This window comes from Populus euphratica, unplaced genomic scaffold, assembly GCF_000495115.2.
Source record: "Populus euphratica unplaced genomic scaffold, PopEup_1.0 scaffold29.1, whole genome shotgun sequence".
In the NCBI taxonomy this organism is placed as follows: domain Eukaryota; kingdom Viridiplantae; phylum Streptophyta; class Magnoliopsida; order Malpighiales; family Salicaceae; genus Populus; species Populus euphratica.
In genome coordinates this window covers 66,092-91,345 of record NW_011499888.1, presented here as the reverse complement: position 1 = coordinate 91,345, position 25,254 = coordinate 66,092, and the positions used below count along the sequence as shown (strand labels likewise).

Here is a 25,254-nt window from a genome sequence, read left to right as displayed (position 1 = left end):
GCTGGCTGAGTTCTGGATTAACTTATCAGGCCGGGTCCAGTTTCTAAACTATGCTTAAAACAAACATGTTTGATTTGTCTTAATACTTTGATTTTTTTAATAATAAATTATTATAATTTTAAGAGAGGTTTCAATAAAAAAAAAAGAGAAAGAAAGAAAAAGTATTCTTTAATCAATTTATTTTTATAAGTTATATGAGAAAAATAAACCAATAATTAAATTTCAAAATTTTCTTAAAAGATGAAAAAATATTATAAATTTTTTACTCTTATTATTAAATATTAGTGAGTCGAATTATTTTTAATTTCAATAGTTCTTAATTATGCAAATCAGGTTCATTTACTATTATCTATAAAATAAATGCCAATATTAGTATAAAAAAGTTAAAATATTATTTGAAAAATAATTTTAGATCCTTTTAGAGAGGGAGGGAGAGAATGATGTTTTTCCTTCATACCTTATTTTCAAATTCAGTTTTCTATTTTAATATTAAACTAAGACCACTTCACACTCCAATTTTCTAAACCTTACTCCAATGTTATTTTTATATTTAAAATACTATATATCATCATAAAACATAGTCCAATGTTATTTTTACCGAACTTAACATATGTTAGAAAAAACCTTCAGACATAATAATAATTTTATTTGAATTAAATTATGAGTCCATGACCTTTTGGCTAATAATAAATGCCATCCTTTTAGGATCACCACACCTTGGTGAGAGTCAATTCTTATGCGACTCCGTTTTGATTTTCCATCTTGGTAGATTGTTCGAGGAAGTTGAGTTTTATGCACCGAAACTTTAATCTCTTTAAAAATTTGACCTCCATAAATCCAAAAATAATCATATGCATGGAACATAAAAATAAATATTGGGACGGGATATAGGATTTTACATCTTATTTATTTTTGCATTTCAAAAAAGTTTTTTTTTAAATAATTTTTTTATTTTAAATTAAATTTTTTTATTTTTTAAATTGTTTAATATACTGGTATTAAGAATAATTTTTTAAAATTAAAAAAATATTATTTTAATACAGGATTCCAACTTATTCTGCTTAGTGTTCTTGCAACGCAAGGAAAATCTACCTAGCTCAGATGAATCTTCAATTCTTTCTTTTCCCTTTAAATAACAATGATCTTTTCGAAATCTCTTTTTGTTTACCGATTGGCAGTAACGGCGAAAGAATAAATCTAAATTGCTCCTTCCCTGTTATAAATGTATGATCTAGCAAAGTACAAGTAGGCAGAGAATCCCAAAGCACTAAGAACAGCAAGCAGCCAATAGAAATAATCAAGGTGCGCCCTGTTGAGATTGTTAGCGAACCAGCTCTCTTGACCATCTCTACTTGTTGCTTTATTGATGGTAGAGATAAGAAAGGTGCTTAAAAAGCTTCCTATTCCAAAGATACTGAGGTAGAGTGCGATACCCAGACTCCTTAGTTCCTTTGGGACCTGATCATAGCAAAACTCTTGAAGTCCAACAATGGTGAGCACATCAGCAACACCGCACAGGATATACTGAGGAACCATCCACCAAATACTCATTGGGACTGTCACTTTTGGAAGATCCACCAGCCCATGATCTTTGGCGGTTTCAAGTCTCTTCATTTCAACAAGAGCTGCAGTTACCATGGAAATCGCAGAGAAAACCATTCCGGTTCCAATTCTTTGAAGCATTGTGATGCCAGAAGGTTTCCGGGTGAGACCTCGTGCTATAGGGACAACAATGCGGTCGTACACTGGAATAGAGATCATGATGGCAAACCCGATGAAGGTTTGAAGTGAAGCAGCTGGAACTTTGAAGCCTGAGACAATTTTTCTGTCCAGCGTAGCCCCTTGCTTTGTGAAGAAAGTTGAGGTCTGTGCAAACGCAATTGCATAAGCCAAACTTGTGATCCATATTGGGACAAGTTTCAACAACGCTTTTGTGTCTTCTACATCACTGACACTGCACACATTTTGATCTTCTACAGAACCATCTGGTGCAAGCAACGCTTTGTTGAGGAACCTTTAAAATAGGAGCAGCTAGCTGTGTTAGAACTCGTAACAGCCTTTAAATGGAGAGGTGCTGAATGCTTGTTCTATTCAATACATTTTCTAGTCATCAAAGAAAAACTTATTCCTCTTACTTGAATTGTCCCGAACATCGATCCCACAGGCAAGCATCCTCTTCACTAGGCATAGCCGAAGGAGTGTTGTGCCGGTTCCTAATCGCTCTAACAATCACTCGGCCAATTCTCATGAATGGATTATTCCCGTTCTCTTTTGCACTATACCTGTAAGTTCTGCTTCCAAGCAAGAAAACAAGCAGGGCAGCTACCAACACAATACAAGGGATTCCAAATCCCAGGGCCCAGCTGAGGTTATCTTGGATGTAGACCAACACGATGAGTGTTACGGTGATGCCAACTGATATGGCGAAATACCACCAATTGAAAAATGAGCTCTTTGCTTTACTCTCCTTCGGATCTTGCCCATCAAACTGATCACCTCCAAATGCCTGAACGCATGGCTTGTGCCCGCCTTGACCAACTGCTACTAGATATACAGAGAAGAAGAACAGTATTACTTGAAACCGAGGAGGAGCACATAACCTAGCATCCTTGGTGCTTCGACAGTCATGAAGGTTAACAGTTGTTAGCTTGGCTGCAAGTGTCAACAAGCCTAGTCCCTGTGAATCACCCAATTCAGGTGGATTATGGTTAGTATAGGAACTTAACAGTTATAAGACGACCATAAAAACATCTCCTTGAATTTATTCGAGCTCCAGGGACGTGGATGAAAACAAATGTCAAGTTTGAGCACTCCAGCATCATTGAAGATTAGTCCTTTGAAAAAGAGCAATCTGGTCCCTAGCTCATTACGAAGGAAGAAATGATTTAATAGTAACACAGGTTACACATAAAAAAAATCTCAAGAATCAATAACACTCTATTATTATGAAAAGACTCTTAAAATATTTAATTGTATTTATCCATATAAATTTATTACAAATCTCTATATAAGAAAAAAAAACAAAAATCCCTAATAATATATTGAATAGGAAAAATTTTAGAATAATTTTATCTGTTTTAATTTAGTAATTTTTTCCATTGATTTATCTTTTAAAATAGAATATTTTACATTTTCTATTCTTTATTTTATCTTAACTTTTAAGTATAATTTTAGCTCCTTTTTGGTTTATAAGCTTCATAATAACTATATATATTATATAAAAAATAGTAAAAATACCGAGTCCGATTAAATGATGATCTAAGTGCCCGTAAGTCAGATCCAAATGATACAAGACCTAAATTTCATCTAATTTATTTATTAATTCAAATAAAAATAAAATATAATTGGAATGAGATATCTGAAACCCTACGGGTCGTATGGAATGAAATTCTCATTCGTGACGACATGTCAGACCGCTGTCTACTCGGCCGAAAAAAAAGAGAGAGAATAAGGGAAGTGGACGCCCGTCATGCCATCATTGACCTCTTTATGGACAAAAGACACAAATGAGACGCATGGAAAATCTACTGGCCTCATTATATTTTACTTTTCTATTTTAAAAATATTTTTTAAAATTTTATTTTTATTATTTTAAATTAATAATTTTTATATTATTTTAATATGCTGATTTCAAAAATAAATTTTAAAAAATAAAATAAAATATTATTTTAATTAAAAAATTTAAAAAACAACCACTATTCTACCAACAAACAACAGGCGTATCATTCAATAACTGTACAAGATATTTCATATATTTATTTAAATATTTAGTTTCATATAATCAACGTATCTTAATCAATTTTAAATTAGTAACGGTCAAATTTACATAGACTAGATAAAAGAAAATAGGAGAGCTGAGAGATGAGAGGGAGGAGGCTGACCAAGATGTAGATGAGAGAAGCGGCAATAATAGTCCGGTACCGGCCAAGAAAAGAGTCGGCAACAAAGGCTCCTAAAAGAGGCAGCAACGTGGCCGTGCCGGACCACGTATTCACATTGGCAGCGGCACTGGCCGTGGACTGACCAAGAGGACCCGTCAAGTACGTTATAAGGTTCGAAGATATCCCATAATATGCAAACCTCTCTGCAACTTCCACAGCTACACACACACACACGAACTGCAATATTCAATTACCAAGTTTCATCAGAAGCTTCAGTTCATATGATGAAATTCTTGATACACGGACGTACCTATGATGAAAGAGGCTGATCTCCAGCCACCTGAGGTGGATCGGTGAACTGGGTTGCCTTTGTAGTCGACGGAGCCATTAACAGTGCCTTCTGCTGCTTCCATTAGACGGGTAGGAGTGCATGCTATTACTCCCTGTGTCCGAGTAAATATTTGAGAGACAAGGTGTAGTAAATTGTCAGCTAGTTAGATAGCTGCTTATAAGCAAAGCCAAATGCTAACTATTTACCTGATAAAAAAATTGCCAGTTGACCCACATATCCTGCCATTTGTTTCTTAGTTTCCATAATTGCAAATTGGGACCCACCACTGTCCTTCACGATAAACTTAGTGTTTCTTTTTAAAATAATATATCTAATATTTATTTTAAAAAACTGAATGATAAAAAAAACTAGCATATATTGCTTCCTTATTACTGACTAAAATCTATCCTCCCCGCTTTTTTCCCTTCTTAATTTTTATAATTTATATGTTGGCGCATCAATTTCAAAAGTATTTTTTTTTTATTATGAGATAGTTATCAAAATCTAATTTAAAAAACATTTTTTTAACAAAATTCAATTTATTATGTGGTGGTTATCAAAAATACCGGTAAAAAAATTTCGAATGGGTTAAAATTAAATCAAGAAATTTTGATTGTCATGTAATAAAAAAATTGAATTGGGTCAAAATTAAATATGAATACTTTTGTTTTTATTGAATTTGACTTCTTATAATTATATTCTACATCTTATTTCTTTTCAAACTTCTCGGAATTTAAAGTCAAACTCGTACAGCAAACTTACCCTCCTCCACAATTCTTAATTATTTGCAGTCAACCCTCAAGTAATAATTAATTATCAGCTCTCTTCACGACAAAAGGGCTCATCTAGATTCAAATTCTTTCTTTTTCGAAGGACTTGAGATACAATTGTAAATTGGGATTTTGTAATAATGGATTTTTTATACAGTGGTATTGATTTTTTAAAAAAATATATTTAATATTAATATATTAAAAAAATAAAAAAATAAAAGAATTAATTTATTTATTTAAAAATTACCTGAAACTCAATTGCAAGCAACCCTTTAACGGGTCTTGCTTATCCAAACAAATAAAAGACAAGAAAAAACCACCTCAAAAGGCACCCATAGATTGTCTGCAGTCAGCTGCTTTAATTGACTGATGAAATCAATCACACAGTGAACATTAGAATCATATTATTTGACTGGTCAGTTAGGTGACTTTGGGTATGTTTTAAAGTAATTTTTATGTTGCTGTATATTAAAATAATATTTTTTATTTTTAAAATTAATGAATTAAAACAATAAAAATATATAAAAAAAAATTAATTTTTAATAAACTATGGTTTCCATTAAGTTTCCAAACTGTGACTATATGTCAATCAATATTGTAAAGTTACCCGCGATGAAAAAACAGCAGAATTCCACCCACTGGATTTGGATGTACAAACCGGCCGACCTGTGGTGCCATCTGAACGGAGTTTCGGTGGCCATCTGTGGTCTGTATCCACGCTCTCGATGCAGTGAGCAGGATTTGTATTGCCCTTTTACCATCTCCACCTCTCCACGTAAGCTGTATTTGTTTTTTAAAAGTGATTTTCGTAAAATTATTTTTTAAGTTTTTTATATTTATTTATTATTAAAAAATAATTTATAAAAAAAAATATTTTTTATTCAAAAAAAATTTAAATTAATTTTTAATAAAGTATCTTTTTAAAAAATTTAGATGGAAAATACTTTTTAAAAATTTTAAAAAATTTAAAAATTTCATATTATTTATTTATCATATCAAATTTGATTTTCAAATTTTTAATTGTTATATATGTTTTGTTTTGAATATTTATTTTTTAATTTTATTTTTTAAAATTTAATTTTTATATTAACTTTGGTTCTTATTTTTATAATTATTATTTATTTTTTCTTATTATTTTTTTATTAAATTTTTTTATTTATCAAATTTAATCCTCATTCATTTAATTGGTTACTTATTTTATTTGAAATAAAATATTAATTTTTATTTTTTTAATTTTTAATTTTTAATTTTTAATTTTTAATTTTTTATATTATTATTATTTATTTACACGTTTTACAATGATACTCAATAGTATTCTAGTTTTATTGGGCCGCTTGGCTTTCTTTTTGTACCTAGGATTTTTTATACATCTCTTTGTATTAGTTGTTTAAAATCAATTATAAAAACATAATTGAGATTATATTCAGAGTTTTACTCCTTTAAATGACATTCTATTTTAGTTTTATTTTTTTATATAATTTATTTGGAGTGAGTTGAGAAGAAAGAGAGAAGAAGAAACTAAAAAAATTAAAGAATGAAAAAATTAGAAAAATTATGGGAAAGAGATTTTATACATTAAGAGGGGGAAATTTAATTAATAGCAAGAACGGAATAATATAATTGTACATAAAAAGCCCTTCTTGAAACAGTTTGGCAATAACGGTAAAATAATAAATCTAAATTGTGTTTCCCCTGCTATAAATGTATGATCTTGCAAAATAGAAGAAAGCTATGAATCCCACTGCACAAAGACCAGCAAGCAGCCAGTAGAAATAATCAACGTGTGCCCTGTTGAGATTGTTGGCGAACCAGCTCTCTTGACCATCTCCACTTGTTGCTTCATCAATGACAGAGACAAGAAAGCTACTTAAAAAGCTTCCTACTCCCATGATACTGAGGAAGAGTGAGAGACCCACACTCCTTAGTTCCTTTGGGACCTGATCATAGAAAAATTCTTGAAGCCCAACAACGGTGAGCACATCAGCAACACCCCATAGGATATTCTGAGGAACCAGCCACCAAATACTCATCGGAACTGTCACATTTGGAAGATCAACCAGCCCATGCTCTTTGACAGTTTCAAGTCTTTTCATTTCAACAAGAGCTGCAGTAACCATGGAAATAGCTGAGAAAACCATTCCTGTTCCAACTCTTTGAAGCATTGTGATGCCAGAAGGTTTCCGGGTTAGACCTCGTGCTATAGGGACAACAATGCGGTCGTATACTGGGATAAACAGAATGATGGCAAACCCAATGAAGGTTTGAAGTGAAGCAGCTGGAATTTTGAAGTCTGAGAAAATTGTTCTGTCCAGCGTAGCCCCTTGCTTTGTGAAGAAAGTTGAGGTCTGTGCAAACGCAATTGCATAAGCCAAACTTGTGATCCATATTGGGACAAGTTTCAACAACGCTTTTGTGTCTTCTACATCACTGACACTGCACACATTTTGATCTTCTACAGAACCATCTGGTGCAAGCAACGCTTTGTTGAGGAACCTTCCACAACAGAAGCTGCTGTGTTAGAACTTAAAAGAGACTTTAATTAAGAGAAGAATTGAAGAGTTGTTTCATTAAATAAATTTTCCATGAACCAAAAAATCAGTAATAAATCCTCTTCATCTTAATGTAAAAGCTTCCTTTTTGCTGAAGTAATGTCTCCTCCACTTCATTTCAATTCTTAAAAAAAGAACAAGATTATTTTTCTTACTTGAATTGCTCGTGACTTTGATGCCACTGGCAAGCATCTTCTTCACCAGGCATAGCTGAAGGAGGAGTTGTGTGTCGGTTTCTAATTGCTTTATGAATCACCCGACCAATTCTCATAAATGGATTTATCTCTTTCCCATTGACACTATACCTGTAAGTTCTGCTTCCAAGCAAGAGAATAAGCAGGGCAGTCGTCATCACGATACAAGGGATTCCAAATCCAAGGGCCCAGCTGAGGTTATCTTGGATGTAGACCATCACGACATGAGTTAAGGCTATACCAACTGATGAGCAGAAGCACCACCAATTGAAAAATGAGCTTTTAGCTTTACTCTCCTGTGGATTTTGTCCATCAAATTGATCAGCTCCAAATGCCAGAGCACAGGGCTTGTGCCCACCTTGACCAAATGCTACTAGATATATAGAGAAGAAGAACAATGTTACTTGAAACTGAGAAGGAGCACTTAACATGGCTTCTTTGATGTTTGGAAAGTCATGAACACTGTCAGATGTTAGCGTGGCTGCTAATGTTAACAAGCCTAGTCCCTGTGAATCATGCAACGCAAGTGGAAGATCATTAGTCTTGGAACATTAGTGATGATACGACATTACAATGAATATCCCCTGCGTTTACTCTTAAGTAAGAATGCATCAGTTTTAACTCGGTATCATAGCTGTAAACAAGCTGTTATCTTTGTCTTGTTGCTGCTCCAATCGTCCAGACTGTTTGCTGGATTTTATCCTTACAAGACTTTTCCTAACTTGAATTACATAAACACTCTTTTACTGTTGTTGTTCCAGCCTTTTATTGCCGTGTTTTGTTACAATCTTTACTTTTATTTTGCTATGATATTGCTATTTTTATTTTTTTCCAATGTTTTGCTATTGTTTTCGCTGGTGTTCCAGCTGAATTTTCTGTTATTCTCACTATTGTTTCGTTGCACTGTTGCTTGTTTGTAGAACTATAATCTTCACGCCATTTGTTGTCGCATTACTCCTGTATTTCTCTGATTTGACCATCTTTTATCAATATGATTGAGTCAATAAATTCAGCAACACAATATGGATCTATATTCATGTCAAGATTGATGATGAAAATGATCGTAGAACACGAAAGAAGGGGACTGATAAAGAAAATCCGTGTATATATATTCTTGTCAAGATTGGATGATATATACTACCATGTCAGAAGTGATATTCTTCATACAAACTCTTTTCCAAAACCAACTCTTTGTTCTCATGTTAACAATGTCAACAGTGTTTCTATGCTGGTCACTAAATCTGGAACTATTGCTTTAACTTCTACTTTATCACCAGACCAAGCATTATCAGTTCCTTTTCTATTCAATTATCTTCTTTCAAAGCATCGGCAAAGGATTTAAAGTCGTACAGTATTAATGTAGTATTCATATTCTTGTCTTTTCCAGGATATCAGCAGCGAAAAGATTGGTGGGTGTGGTGCTAAGAGAGAGGGGCTATATTACATCGATGACATCTACTTCAACAAGTGTTTCTCTGCTGTGGAATCGGGCTGTCAATAAAAACATTTATTTCCAAAATTATTTTTAAACTACAATGTTTCTGATTTTGTGTGTGAAACTTGTATTATAGATTAAAGCCACGTTAGATTTTTTGGTTTTGAATGCGGTAGTCTTGATAGACGATGTATTTTTTTTAAATACAATTAAAAAAACTTATAATTATTTTAAAAATATATTTATTTTGTATTTTTATTTTTTTAATCAAAATTAGTTTGTCATCTTTTCTATATTTGGTTCTTTTATTTTGGAACATTAACTATAAGCATTTTAAAAATTCACTTATTTTTTTATTAGTCTCTAATTTTAATGAAAAAATTATTTACAAAATTACAAAAATTAAAATAATCAAAGGGACAATAAGTCTTTTATATATACATCATTTTCTTTTCCTATAACATAATATATCACTTCAAAAGTTTTCTCTTATGATCATATGTTTTAAATTTTCATATATACGAATAGTTATAATATAGAATAAACTTTCCCTGTAACAAATTTTGACAATTAGATCATGCAACAACATCTCAAATTTAAAAAAGCATGAACCATTTGAAAAATTATTCAACATTTGGATGGAAACAGAAAATTAATATTTGCATGCATAATGCATATAAAAAAAAAGTTTATTTTTGAAAACTTGAAATAAATCACTTAAAACTTAGTATTTTTTTTCATTATTTCCTCTTAGGATGTAATAAATTTATAAAATAAGTTACATAAACAAAAAAGAGTTTGTAATTAAGTTCTGCTGTATGTGAATAAAAAATCATGCTTAAATAAGGCAATATTTATTTTTGCAATCCAATCATGCTTTTAAAAAATTTTAAATTTTCTAACCCAAAAAAGCTGGTATGATGTTGTAGCTAAGCCTAGACGTGGTTGCCAGGCCCAGGCGCTTGGGTCTGGCAATCCATGCCAGATTAAGGTGTGTTGGTATGGCAATCATGTTAAACAAAAGGTGTTTAGGTTTTGCAACCATATCAGACCCAAGTGCCATAGGTATAGTAAACATGTCTGATTTAACAAACAACAAAGAAAGAGGATAATTATGCACTTTAGTGTCAGGAGAGAGAAGGGAAAGAAAAAACATAAACAATCGATCATTAGCAGCAATTAAACTATTATTTATCTACACGCGCACACCATGTTAAAAAGAGCATTGCTGCCCATCCAGTTAGACGATAGATGATCAAATTTGGCCACCGGGAAGTGTCATACACATCACCTTAATGGCACAGGCGTTGTCCACTCGTTGGAATGTGAGGAACACACATCTGTAACTTTTTTATTAAAAAATAACAAATACATCTTGAAAATATTAAAACACCCCTCATGATCCTCTTAATTATATAAAATATTCATGTAAAAATATCAAAATACCCTTAAAGGCAAAGCTTTTTTTTTCTCTCTTTTCTGAGGTCAAAAGCCTTATTTGACTGTACTTGAAAAATTAAAAAAAAAAACTCAATACCGTTGTGAAAAAAAGTCTGAAACATTTATTTGATTGTGAAAAGATGAGAAATTAAAAATAAGACTACTATTATAATCTATAGTAAAAATTCTCTAAATTTTTAGCAACTTCACCATACCATAATTGTTAGATAAATAATCTGACATAGTGGCTTAACACAGCCATTCTTATGGGCACTCAACAGCTACTCACTAAAGTCTTGTCTTATTAAATGATAACAAAAGCTTCTAGTTTTTTAATATAAAAAAGAAAAAAAAGGATTGAAGAACAGAAAATTAGAAAAACAAATTTTTTATTGAAGAGGCTTCTCCTTCAAGGTCTACCCTCCTAAGGTTTTACCTTACAACATTATACACAGCCTCTATTTATACTATTTTTTAGGCTTTTGTTTACATCATTCATTACATTAGAAAACACTGAAGCATACTTAATAATGCACTCTTATAATATAGACAAAAAAACTAGTACAATACTAATATCAACCGACAATAGGTTCATGATCTGGAGAGAAATTCTGATCTAATAGGTTATACTAATCACAAATAGTTTGGACTTGTAGGGCCACGTATAGTCATTGTTTGCAAGCATTTCCATCTCTTGTGGTTTCAAAAGTTGTGGTATGCCCAAAATTATTTGCTTGAGTTTTTTGGTTTTGTTTTTATACTGCATCTACAAGTCATGGAGATGAGCAGAATATTAAGGGTCATATAGATCATAGTCAATTTCTTCATCAGGATCTGTTCCTTTAGACCATAGTTCATCATGAATAATGTTATTCTTAAGGCATACTATTTTTTGCAAGGTTTCGATGTCCAGGAGGTTATCTAAGAGGTTTTCATACAGGGAGTATGGATGAGTTTTGTATACTGCAACCTGTGGAAAACTCATAACCAGATTATTTGTTGAAACTTTGAAGGGCTTATGGAAGATGAAAATAGAGAACAAATTGGCAAAAGCTTGCTTCACAGACTTATTACGAAGTGTACTACTATGTACTTCAATCCGGCAATTTATGGATGAGGCCATTTAGATTTTTCCTGTTGGAGAAAAAAGATTCATTGTGTGGGGTTGTAAGACTAAGTGAGCAACTTGAGAGTATAATACCAGGAGTCTATTAGCCAAAAAGTCTGGAGAAATCTAGAAAGAAAAAAATTGATGGGAAACTCGATAACAATATGGTACAGGTGACAAAAATATCAAAAGAAAAAGTAAAGTTCTTTTGGAAACAATCTAGAAGGTTTGAAGGTAAAGAGGTGAATGAAAGGATATTTGGGATGGATGCCTAAGCTTTGGAAACAAAAGGAAAACATATCATAATTGAGAAGAAGGTAGTCTTGAAGGCTAAACAGTTTGTTTCTGCCCTATAGGTCAAGAGTGTGGTTAAGAACCATTTTTTGAGTAAGGGGAGGTAAATCATTTATAGGGAAGTCTTGTTTAGGTGGAGGCAAATAGGAAGAGGAGACCATAAGAATTAGGGGAAGGAGCAGTGTTTGTGATTTGGGTGGTTTGGTTAGCATGTGTAGGATCAAGTTCTTGGTTTTTTTTTATATGCTCGATAGTGAAAATGTACTTGAAAAACCACTCTACTAATCTCAAAAGTTGTGGATGAGGAAACATCTTATGCTTGAACTGTAGTATTTTTGAAAAAGAGGAATAGTCCACGATCACTGTAAAGTGATAAGCTAAGCTGGCAAGTGAAACTTGAATTTTTGAATGCCATGCTTTACAACTAATATTTACTTGAAAGTGGAGTGGTAATGGGTTTATGACTTCTTGAATAATCCATTTTTGTAGCCACATATATGTCAGTGGTCATCTTTGCCTTCGAGGAGTACAGCACTTCAATACTTGTCATTGACATCAGTTTGGAGTATTCGCTGTCTTGTTAATGGAATGACTAAAACAAGCAAATTTTATATGGCTATCTTTAATTGTCTGACAGCTTGTGTCTGCTTTTTTGTCCAAGGGTCCGCATCTTTCTTGAGCATGAGCTGAAAAGGCCTTGTTATCTGTGCAACTCTAGGGATAAAATTTATAAGGTATTGGACAATGCCTAAAAGCTGTTAGACTTGCTTTCTAGTAAGGGGACCATTTAGAAACTTTTGGATTTCTTCAGCTATATGGGTGTTAGGTGTATAAGCACCATCTGCAAAGATTATGCCAAGAAATTTTGTCACATATACCATATTGCCATCAAGTTTCCCATTGATTTCTTTCTTTCCAGATTTCTCCGAACTTCTTGGCCAGTAGACTTTCGGTACTATACTCTCAAGTTGCTCACTTGGTTTCACAACCCCACACAATGGGTCTCTCTTCTCCAAGAAGAAAAATCTAAATGGCCCCGTCCATAAATTTCCTAGATTGAAGTACATCGCGGTACACTTTGTAATAAGTCTGTTAAGCAAGCTTTTATCTATTTGTTCTTTATTTTCATATTCTACAAGCTCTTCAAAGCTTCATTAGACAATTTAGTTATGAGTTTTCCACAGGCTCCAGTATTCAAAACTCATCCATACTCCCAGTATGAAAACCCTTTAGATAACCTCTCAGACATCAGGACCTTGCAAAAAACAGTGTTTTAAGAATAACATTATTCCTGATGAACTATAGCATAAAGGAACAGATTCTGATGAAGAAATTAACTATGATTTGATGACCCTCAATATTCTGCTCATCTTTTTGACTTGTAGATACAGTACAAAAAAAAAAAAACTCAAGTAGATAATTTTAGGCATACCACAACTTCTAGAACCATATAAGATGGAAATGCTTACAGACGATTACTATGTTTTGGCCCTACAAGTCCAAACTATTCATGATCAGGATAACCTATCAGATCAGAATCTCTCTCCAGATTATGAACTTATTACCGGTTGATATTAGGATCATACTAACTTGTCATTTGTATTATAAGAGTATATTATTAAGTCTGCTTAAGTGTTTTCTGATATAATGAGTGATGTAAGCAAAAACCTCAAAAATAGTATAAATAGAGATTATGTGTAATGTTGTAAGGCAAAACTTTGGAAGAGTAGACCTCGAAAGAAACTTCTTCAATAAAAAAAAACTTGTTTTTCTAATTCTATATTCTTCAAGCTCTTTTTTCTCTTTTATATTAAAAAGCTAAAAACCTTTCTTATTATTAAATAAGATATGACTTCAATGAATAGCTGTTAAGTGTCCATAAAAATAGCCGTGTTAAGCTATTATATCATAGTATTTATCTAATAATTGTAGCTTTTGTTAGAATTATAATATATATAATATATAATGCTTTTAACTTCATTAAGAAATACCACACCAAAAAAACAATATCTTGTAATGGTATAGCTTTTAGCTATTTCTAAGTATCTTTTTTCCCGCAACAAATTCCGGACTAGTTTTTACGAACAATCCTACGCAATTACGAGCGTACGACATTACAGTATGAAACTAGGGTGATGATTCCTGATTGTCATTACACTAGAACCGACCGGTATCCGCTATTGACAAAGAGAAGGGCAAGGATGTTGCTGTCCTTTTCAAAGTCTCAAGGAATCCACATATAAGTTTAACCACATTTATTTTTTAAAAAAAAAATTAATGTAAAATTGATTTACGACTTCTTATTTTAAAAATAAAAATACATTTTTTATATTTTTTAAAGTAATCTTGAAACAATTTTATTTTTAATTAATGGTAACGAAGCTGACTGGGTTTAATAACCTCCGAGCTAACAACTTTCCGATCAAATTATTTATTTGATCATGAATATTAAAAATGATCAAATGCACATAAACAAAGGAATTAAAATATTACCATGGCGGACACGAGATTGGATGCGGTCCCAAGGTAGGTAGCATATCACATGCTTGTCCACCATCATGTAAGCATAATAATTCTCCACGGCCTGTTTTTTAATTTTGTTTATCCTGAATGGGTAGGGGCCTGGGGGTGGGTGGAGATACAAATATATATGAGTATTGTAGTTGTTATTTTTTAATATAATATTTAAAAAATAATTTTTAATATAAATATATTTAAATATTTAAAATTATTAAAAAATAATATTTTAAAAAATAATATTTAGAATGCAGGTCCACACGGCACGTCATTACTCCAGACCAAGCAAATCGAACGCACGGCTCCATCATATTGTGTCTTCTTAACAAGGGTGTTAAGGTACAGGTTATCACTTTAGATTATAGATGAATCAGCTATATAATATATCATCCATTTTCACATTAAAAAACATAATTATTTTCTCTTTCTCTTCAAAGAAAATATTTTTTTATTTTAGATCCTCTTTATATTTTCGTTTTAAAAATAATTTTAAAAAATAAAAAAATATTATTTTAATATATTTAAAAAATAACCGCACCAATCATTTTAAACAAGCTCTGGAAATGGTGGTATGAGAAGTTCTTCCACTGTGATTTAAAATATTGAATCAGGTACACTTACACATTTCCAGTGATTAAAATAACGTTTATATTTTATATTAAAAGGAGTACAGCAAGTTGATCAGTCGAATAAAATTTTCGTGTTTATACTGTTCGATGAAATATATGTGAATCAATGGTCAGATTTCTTCACGAAAGCTAGTAACTAATTTAAAAAAATAAATAATAAAAAAGGCATTGCGGTGAAAAAACAGGAGAGATGAGAGGGAGGACGCTGACCAAGATGTAGATGAGAGAAGCGGCAATAATTGTCCGGTACCGGCCAAGAAAAGAGTCGGCAACAAAGGCTCCTAAAAGAGGCAGCAACGTGGCCGTGCCGGACCACGTATTCACATTGGCAGCGGCACTGGCCGTGGACTGACCAAGAGGACCCGTCAAGTACGTTATAAGGTTCGAAGATATCCCATAATATGCAAACCTCTCTGCAACTTCCACAGCTACACACACACACACGCAAGAACTGCAAAATTCAATTACCACGTTTCATCAGGAGCTTCAGCTCATATGATGAAATTCTTGATACACGGACGTACCTATGATGAAAGAGGCTGATCTCCAGCCACCTGAGGTGGATCGGTGAACTGGGTTGCCTTTGTAGTCGACGGAGCCATTAACACTGTCATCTCCCGCTTCAACTAGAGGAGCAGCAGCACTGCTTCTTTCGGTGCCAGAAGAAATATTCGAAAGATGAGATATAGTCATGGGTAGCTAGTAATTAGCTAGCAGCTGCTTCTCTAAGCCAAATGATAACTATCCACCTAATACGAACATGAAAACTGACTCCCTTGTGCTACCTTGTAATGTTTCTTAATTTCCACGAGTTCAAACTTGTTCCTGCCTGGACTCTGTTATTTATATCTGCAGTCTTGTTCGCAAGTCCTCTTGTTTTCTCATCATTTCCCGGACTTGTCCCTTGTCATATGTTATGAGATGTCTGATAAAAGAGATGCATTCATCAAAGAACGGGACCGGTGTTTGTCCTTCAGGCCCGTTTAGTATCGTGGTTTGGGCTGGTTTCGCTGCAACAACAATTTAGTGTTTGGTTTTGCTATGATCACTGTTAAAAATGAAAAACATAATAAATAAAAATAATTGTTACAGCACTTTTAAATATTTTCGAAGCAACATGTAATTTTCATATGCTTCTCAAACACTTTCCCTGCTTTCTCTTATAGTTGCTTCTTCGTGCAGTTGAATTTGTCATTACAATGACCCAAATAAACTTCAGATATAAAAATCATCTCCTGGAGAGACCCATGGATTACACAAGTAAATATAGAGTACAAATTTTTTTTATTAATTTTAATTTTAATTTTAATTTTTTTAATATAGAATATATATATTAAAGGATTTCAAATTTTATATTACAAAAATAAAATATTCTTCTATTATTTATACAATAAATTTTGAAATAGATTAATAATCAACTAAAAAATATAAAAACAAAAAACAATATCTAGCAATGAGAAAAGATATATTTGAAAAAAAAATCTCCAACAAGTTTTGTCTGGTCATTTGGGTTATAGATTAACCAAACAGGTCAAACGTTGTTCTTAGAGCCAATTGCTAACCAAAGTTTAGATTTAAATAGACTCAATCAAGGCCCGGTTTCACCTGAATCCCGGATTAACCTACTAAACCAAGTCGAGTCTAATAACTATGGTTTATAGGTTAGGTAAATGTCTTTTTAACAAGGCAAATAAAGTAGTAATATCATATCTTTTTCTGAATGATGTTTAAGAGTGTGGTAACTTTTTCTTTTCAAAATATTTTTTGAAATATATCAAAATAATATTATTTTTTATTTTTAAAAAATTATTTTTGATATTAGAACATCAAAATAATCTAAAAATATAAAAAAATTAATTTAAAATAAATAAAATAAATTTTTTAAAATTCAGTTTTAAAATGTAAAAACAGAAAACATACTATTAGATATTTTAATTCTATTATTACTCAAAGGAGTACCAGTACATTATCAATTCCTTAACACATAAAAATTATATACATGAAAGTTTGAGCCTCTTCATGAGAAAAAGAAGAAAAAACACTAGGCACATTAAACAGTATATTCCAGATAACATTCCGTCCTTTCCATTTCATTAAAGAATAAAACACTAATTTCCAAGGTTTTTTTTTTTCAAGTGTTGCAACTAAATTAATGTTTCATTTATTTATTAGAAAGTAATTTTTTAAAAAGTAAATTTAAAAAAAAATTATTTTTTTATGTTTAGTATTGTAATAAAAAATAAGTTGGAAAACACTTTCCAGTATTTAGTTATGTCATTGAAAATGAGTTGGAGAATAACTTATCAATATTTTATTCTTCTCAAGTTTATTAAAATAATGAGAAACAACTTTTACAAATTAAAAGGTTGAATGAAAATAAAATTAAAAAAAATATATAATTTCATAAATTATCTCAAAAAAATAAATAATAATCAAAATAATAGAGATCAAATCTAAAAAAAAATTAAAAGATGAAGAAATAAAAATAAAAATAATTAATATTTTATAAATTATTTCAAATAAAATAAATAAAAAATAATAATAAGGACCAAATTTGATAGATAAAAATTTTTCAATTAAAAAATAATAAGAAAAAAATAAATAACAATTATAAAAATGAGAACCAAAGTTAATATAAAAATTAAATTTTAAGAGATGAAATTGAACAACAAATATCCAAAACAAAATACACACATATATATAACAATCAAAAGTTTGAGGATCATATTTGATATAATCAGTAAGTAATATGATATTTTTAGATTTTCATTATTTTTAAAAAGTTTTTTTAGTCCAAAATAAAAGGAAAACACTTTTTTGAAAACCAAACTAAATTTTTTATTAACTGGAAAGTATTTTTCATTAACCGAAAAGTGTTTTTCATTGACTAACTTCTCTAATAGCAAATACAAAAAAAATTAAAAAATAATTTTTCAAAAAATTACTTTTAAAAAAATAAATATAAAGAGAAAATAAAAAAAAATAATAACCAACCAAAATGTCAAATTATCAACACATGTTAATCCAGGATAGAGAACTTATCCTAATAAAGCTGTGAAGAAAGCCCTATATTCCACTTGGATGTGGCAGGCAACTTTTATTGAAACACAACATTGACTCTTTCGGTGGGTATATAGTGTGATTTATGATATTATTTAAAAATATTTTTTAGTTAAGAATATATTAAAATAATTTGATTTAAATTTTTTTAATTTTAATATTAGAAAGTCAAGTTCATCTTAAAAACATTAAAAAAAAATTAATTTAATATTTTTAAGGTAAATGTTCTTTTAAAAAATATTAAAAAGTAAAAGCTATTGAACTCTTAAATTAAGTTTAAGAAATCAAGACCTCACCAAAAAGATATGAGCTATTTAGAAATGTGTTCCTTAAAATTTTGAAATTTTATTTTTCTTTAAAATTAATTTTTCTTAGATGTTTGTGGATCATTTTGATAAGTTAATGTTAAAAATAATTTTTAAAAAATATATTATTTTGATATATTTTCAAGCGAAAAATACTTTAAAAAATAAATATTATTACACTCTCAAACACCATATAATGAATAGAGTAAGATAAAAAAAAAATATAATTCTTTTTAAATGCAAGGTTTCATTTGCAATCATGTATAAGCCAATAATCAAACATCCATTCACTTCGATTATAAAAAAAAAATCAATACAATTTTACCAAAATAGGTTTGAACTCAAAACTAAAATCTTAGGATTAAAACCCTTCAAAAACTTATTATTGATGCAATAAATCCTAAATTATTGATTAAACAAGTTATACAAACATGTAAAAATCAAGATCAAATCAAAACGAAACCTACAATTAGTACTTAAGACAATGTTCTTTGGATGAACGTGAAGAACATTCAACAACAAAAACCCAGAAATACATCAGTCACTGCCTAAACCAAGAAATGCCTATTTGAGGCTTTAACTTCTATTTTTATTTTATTTACCTTAACAAACCATATTGGTAAAGTTAAAGATATTTAAATCAAAAGAATTAATAAATAACATCAAATCATCAAAAACATGCATGAAGTTTTACTTTTAAAAACCGCCAAATTAAAACAACAAGCATGTTCAACAAATTGAGGTTCAAAATTGATATTTTAACATTTCATGAGACTCGGTAAAAACAAAAAACAGAGACAAAAACATGTATTACCCAACACAAAAAAAAACCCTCTACTATCATCTTTTGGCATATTTCAGAACATTTTATTTCATGGAAAAAATATCTAAGCATTTTCTAAACATCCAAAAAACCATTAACAATAATTTCAAAATAGGATTAACCAAACAAAACAATATTTTCCTTAATCAACCCACATAAGTGTCGAAAAAAATTACACCAAAAAATATTTAAAAACATCATTAAACATACAAGAAAATAATAGAGATGTGCCTCATTGATATCACATGCTAGGTTAGATGAGGTTTTATACCTTTCAAACTTAAAATAATAGCCGCTACTCTTTTGCTCACTTTTAAAAAGAATTTTACCTCCAGTAATTTCAAACATTTCAATGCTAATGAGACTTTTGTGCTAGGCTCGTGAGCCTTCAGAACTAGGGTTGTTTTCAATATTTCTCTTCTCTTTTCTCCTCCTACCTTTTTCTTTTTTCTATTTATTTTTAAGGAGTATTTATAAGTTTTTCTAGATTTTTTAGTGAATTCCATCCAAGACTGATCAACGCTTAATCATTTAATCAAAATGAGAGACTTCCAGACAAAAGTTAATAGTTAGAAGCTCTTATATTAGGCTGGTTTTGCAATGGTGGTTTCGCTAGACTTGGAAGGCAATGAGCCATTTTCTGACATTTTGATCTTTAGATGGAGGTTTTAAAGCCCTTGATAAGAACCATCTGAGAAGCTTTCAAGCGTAAATACATGGAAAAAATAGATGTTTTTTTTAAAAAATAGGTGTCACAATCAAGATTGATTGGGTTAACTATTTTTAAGGTTTCTCTAAAGCAACTCCAATATAAACATTATTGAAAACCACCTAAATTTTGTAGAGGAGGTGCACGCCTTTTGAATCCAACCTTGCTCAATTTAAAGGTTTGTAGTTTTACATTCATTCGTCTAAATATGTCAACTTGATTAATCTAGAATCTGAAAATACAGGAAAAGTTAATTAGGGATAAGATGTTGGAGACTTTCGTGGAAGAATTGAGATATAAATATCTAACTTCATAAACATAAGGTTGTAAAAGGGGTGTTTTATTCACCTGAGATGATCGAAAATGCCATATTCATTTTGCTGAACATGCTCACTTGATCATTCAAAACTGTTAATAAAAGAGATGAACAGTAGGCGAACGACACATCGTTCATGTTAAACCTTAAAAATTAGGGTTTTTTAATATGGAATTTGTCTAATTTTAATTTGATCCTTACTCTTTCAATTATTTTTTAATTGTATTTATAATTATCTTCTAACTTTTAATTGCATGTAATTACACCCCTGCTAAATTCAAATATCAATCCCGAAGTTCAATGCTTTTTACAAACGAGTCCTTGGTTTTTAATTTGTTCAATTTCATCTTTAATTTACTGAAAAAATTCAATTCCTTTTAACTTGACCCCTCATTTAACCAATTTCTACTTTCAAAATTGTGTGCCACTTTCAGGTTGGTCCTTAGTTTTTAGAATCTGCAATTGAGTCCTTAATTTGCCTTTAAACTTTAATTTATTTACAATGAAGCCCTTAATTTGACCAATTAAACCTTTTAAAAGTATAATTTCAATCCTCAGACTTCAATTTCTTCTTATTAACACATAAATTGACTTCAAAAACTGATTTTCCTTGCAAATAAGTTCTTAATAAAATTAATTAAGACTTTTAAAATTCTCATCGAGTCCTTAACCATTCAAATTTATATTTATTTACCCCCAATAAAAATATTTTCACCAATTGAGCCTTTAGTCAGTCAGAATTGGGTTTTTTTATTTTTGCCAATCTTATACATTTTAGTCCTCCAACTTTTTCACTTGTGTTGTTGATTCTCTACCACCAGCTTGGACAATCTTCTAGGCATTCTTCTTGTATTCTTGGATTTTTTATCCTTCTTTTTAAGGTCAAAAGGGGGTAACAATAATAGAAATAATAATTATAAAAACTAAAATATTAAAGAATACTTATTATAACTTTTAACTTTACGTGGATCTTGATAAGACTATGTGAAACTAGCAAATTATGATTTAATTGTGAACAAATGTTATTTATTAGTTTTGAAATCACACATAAACTAAACTTTTCACAGTTGGATCAATAGATCATGCAATTAGGCTTACCACTAGTTGATGGGCTTGGCTAGTAATTGTAATTTCACTTGAAAAAGATAAGTCCCTTAAAAAAATTAATATTAAATCAATAGATGCATAAAGAGAAAAAAAAATAAATAAATAGGAAGACAAAAAAAATGAAGTCTCAAGAATGTGTATTTACGTGTGTTGGCTTAAAAATTATATAATGGTCTAACTTGGTTAGGTTTTTGGCTAGATTTTGCAAAACTTGGATTGTATGGCCTAGCGTGTGTGGTTAGAAAAAAAAAAGTTTTAGCTTGGTTAGGTTTTTGGCTAGATTTCGCAAAACTTGGATTGTATGGCCTAGCATGTGTGGTTAGAAAAAAAAAAATGTTTTAGCTTTCTAGCATGGTGATTGGGTGTATTTATACACCACTCCCTTGAATTTTCTTTATAGAGAAGGAGAGCATATCATTGGCGGAGAAATTGATGTTATACCCATCATTTTGTATTTACCTTGTTCTAAGAACTTCACTTGCTTTCTTAATTATAGAAAATTTCCTTGACATACAAAAATCTTTTAGGTTTTTAGTAGTGAATAGAATTTTATGATTTTTAAAAATTCATTTCTTTTTTACCTGCTATTGCATTTTGAGTCATTTATTTTGATATTGTACATATAGTTATTAGAAAATATTATCAAATCATAAAATCTAATAATTTTATGATTCAAAATGTACTAAAAATCCCAATTGATTAAGATCCTAATAAAAATAAGTTGTTAAATCGATAAAATCATGTAGATTTTATGATTTCATAATTTTAGAAATATGTAATTTGTTTTATTTTAGGCTTTCAAGCTACCACTCCCCTTAAAAAAAATCCTTCCTCATGCAGTTATTTTTCTATATTTTAAACACGATTCAAATATAAGAGTTAAAGATTTGGTTGACTTTAGTGTTGTGAAAGTCTCTAATCTAATTCTACTTAGATAAAACCTTATGTCATGGATCAATGATTTGATATACCCAAGAATTTTTGTCTACGTAGAATGACATTTCTCTTATATTCTGGATGGTTGTTAGAGAATAATATAAATCATATCTTAGAGCCTCACTTAACAGCTTAAACTTTTGGGTTGAGATGGTTCTTTGACATGGTATCAGAGTCTTGATGACCAAATGGTCTCGAGTTCGAATCTCATCATCATCATTTATTTGATAAAAAAAAATTAAGCACAAGATAATGTGGGTATGTGCAAGTTTCAAATCCAAAGGGCTTTCACTTGAGGGGGAGTGTTAGAAAATAATATAAATTATATTTTAAAGCCTCACCTAACAGCTTAAACTTTTAGGTGAGATGGTTTTTTGACAATGGTTAAGCCTTGTTTTGCATGTCTTGAAGCCTCACCTAACAGCTTAAACTTTTAGGTGAGATGGTTTTTTGACAATGGTTAAGCCTTGTTTTACATGAACACAGTATGAATCCATGGACATAACATCTTTGAATTTCATATTTACAATTAACAATAAAAATAGCTAGCTATGATACGTGTTAGAAAAATAATTAATTACTAGTATTATTACATGAGCAACATCTTCTGATTTTACAATCTGATCTTATGATATAATTTTAAGGACTCTCCAACAATTCTAGTTTTAAAAACGATTTTAACAACCTTGGTATTGAATCTTATTTTTGTTGTATTTCATTTCAATAATTTTATCAATGATGAGTTTATTATCGAATGTTATTAAAATACAAATTAATCATAAACAAAAATAAATAAAAAATTCAACTCACTACTCATTGTATCATGTTTTTTATTTTATTTTTAACAAATAAAAAAGCATTTTCAAGTTAAATATATATTTTTTAACAGGTAAGGGCTATGAATTAATCCCATTGAAAAATCTTTTTGGCTCAGGCGTTGATTAAGCAGAAATTCTATGTACTGAATAATTGAGTTTTTTTGTTTTCTAATGTTGTAAAAAAGATATACCATAAAATAAAAAAAATAATACAATTTAGAGAATTATAGATGATATTTATTATTCGTGATTCACCATTTAAATTGCAAAATTGATAGACGCAACATTTAATAAGAGAGGAGAAAAAAAATAGGAAAGAAAGAAAAAGATTCTGAAAACACACCAAAACTCCGATGATAGCACCATTAGTACTGTTAAAAAAAATCTTGATAAGATGAATATGACAACACCAAAAAAGATCACCAACGGTGAGTAGAATGGACAAGTGAGCTCCAACACCTTTGAACGGCTTGTATGGCCCACTCCAGTCACTATTGGTAACTTTCCTTGGTGTTGTTATATTCTTGTCATCAAAATCACTCCAACAATATTAATGGTATCATCATCGGAGTTTCAATATATCTTCAAGGTCTTTTTATTATTATTTTTCTCCATCATCCCTCTTTACAAATTAAAAGGAAGAGAGAGGAAAAAGAGAAAACAAAAAAAAGAAAGAAAATAACCATGGAAGCACATTAATACTATTAATAAGATCCCAACGAGATGAATCTAATAATACCAAAAAATGCCACAACACGAGCAATCTAAAGGTGTCAGGTTCACTTGTATTTGGGCTGGTTGTGTGACCTATTCCGGTCACTATTAGTGACTTTTCTTGGTATTGTTGATTTATTTCATAGAAATCTTTCTAAAAATACCAATGATGTTATTATCAAGATTTTAATATGCATCCAAAATCTTTTTTTTTCTTTCCTCTCACTCTCCATTTCCTTTTAATTGATGTGCCCAATAGTTTACAATTTGAAAAAGTCCAGATGATACTTACAACTTGCATGGTGTAGATGTCATTTATTATGCTTCAAATAGTATTATTTTTTTAAATATTTTTTACATTATATTTTTTTTTTTTAACTATGCTGGAATCCAAAAAATACTCAGATAAATGCATCCCGTTAACAAACATAATATTCTGACTCCCAAGGAAGTGGATTCAGAGAACAGAACTTTCAGTAAAATTAGAATTGTATCTGTAAATATAGCAGCCTCGCCGTGAGAAAATTGAATCACCAGGGCAGAACAGACCAGAAGAAGAAGAGAACAAAAAAGATGAAGACAAAAGGACACCGAAGAGCTGACCTAAAAAGGGTAGGTGTACTTGTCAAATTCCTGTAACATCCTCGATGATTTCCCCATCACTCAGATGTCCAATAAAAGAAACAAGGACAGGTGCTTCCCCCATTTGGATACCAGAATCATCTTGCCAATCGGGGTTGGCCCACAAACGGCGCCGGTTGGTATGCTGAATTGAGCAGCCCTTGTACAACTATGCCATACTGGACAGAATCTTCCTCTCTCTCTCTCTCTCTCTGGTTTTTTTATTTTCTTGTGAAAAGGTAAAAAGTCATTATTCGAATCTAAATGTCCGTTTAAAATTTTAATCAAATGGGGTATTTTAATGTATCTAAAAATTCATTAAAATATTATTTAGTTTGAAAAAATTATCATTTTAATATTTATTTAAAATTAAAAAAATATCAATTTAATTCTTATAAAATAAAGCCATCGAACTTCAATGCTCCATATTGTCTAAATTGACTATGATTGATATACAATATACAATTTTCTAGGTTGTCTTTTTTTAAATTAAACCATGTTTATTTAAAATATTTTAAAATAATAATTTTTTTATTATATTTTTTTAGTATTTTAAAATTATTTTAATATATTGCTATTAAAAATAATTTTTTAAAAATAAAATTTTATTTTAATACATTTTTAAATAAAAACAATATTCAGCACAACAAACACATATTAATTGAATCATAAATGTCAAAGCACGGAGAATAAGCTC

General features: G+C 30.4%; 2 protein-coding genes and 1 long non-coding RNA gene across 4 annotated transcripts in view; all 3 read right to left on the bottom strand.

Moving 5' to 3' along the window:
- Positions 1–1,097: 1,097 nt before the first annotated feature.
- Positions 1,098–4,423, bottom strand: LOC105130623 (protein NRT1/ PTR FAMILY 5.10-like). The gene is made up of 4 exons (XM_011033195.1): positions 4,192–4,423; positions 3,882–4,099; positions 2,136–2,677; positions 1,098–2,014 (listed from the first exon to the last, which is right to left on the bottom strand). The coding sequence occupies exons 1-4, from the start codon at positions 4,292–4,294 to the stop codon at positions 1,198–1,200; spliced, it is 1,680 nt and encodes a 559-aa protein (XP_011031497.1). The 5' UTR covers positions 4,295–4,423; the 3' UTR covers positions 1,098–1,197.
- A 2,086-nt stretch (positions 4,424–6,509) lies between these two features.
- On the bottom strand, positions 6,510–16,073 carry LOC105130625 (protein NRT1/ PTR FAMILY 5.10-like). 2 transcript variants are annotated; one of them, XM_011033197.1, is made up of 5 exons: positions 15,977–16,073; positions 15,673–15,861; positions 15,359–15,576; positions 7,687–8,231; positions 6,510–7,475 (listed from the first exon to the last, which is right to left on the bottom strand). In XM_011033197.1, the coding sequence occupies exons 2-5, from the start codon at positions 15,839–15,841 to the stop codon at positions 6,659–6,661; spliced, it is 1,749 nt and encodes a 582-aa protein (XP_011031499.1). In that variant the 5' UTR covers positions 15,842–15,861; positions 15,977–16,073; the 3' UTR covers positions 6,510–6,658. The 2 variants fall into 2 exon arrangements, with proteins under 2 accessions (XP_011031499.1, XP_011031498.1); XM_011033196.1 differs by having other exon boundaries at positions 15,673–16,073.
- Positions 16,074–22,602: 6,529 nt separating this feature from the next.
- Positions 22,603–25,254, bottom strand: part of LOC105130622 (uncharacterized) — an 18,869-nt gene continuing 16,217 nt past the window's right edge. Inside the window, exon 2 of the long non-coding RNA XR_843274.1 lies at positions 22,603–22,745. This is a non-coding gene — a long non-coding RNA (uncharacterized LOC105130622). The remainder of the gene's footprint in view (positions 22,746–25,254) is intronic.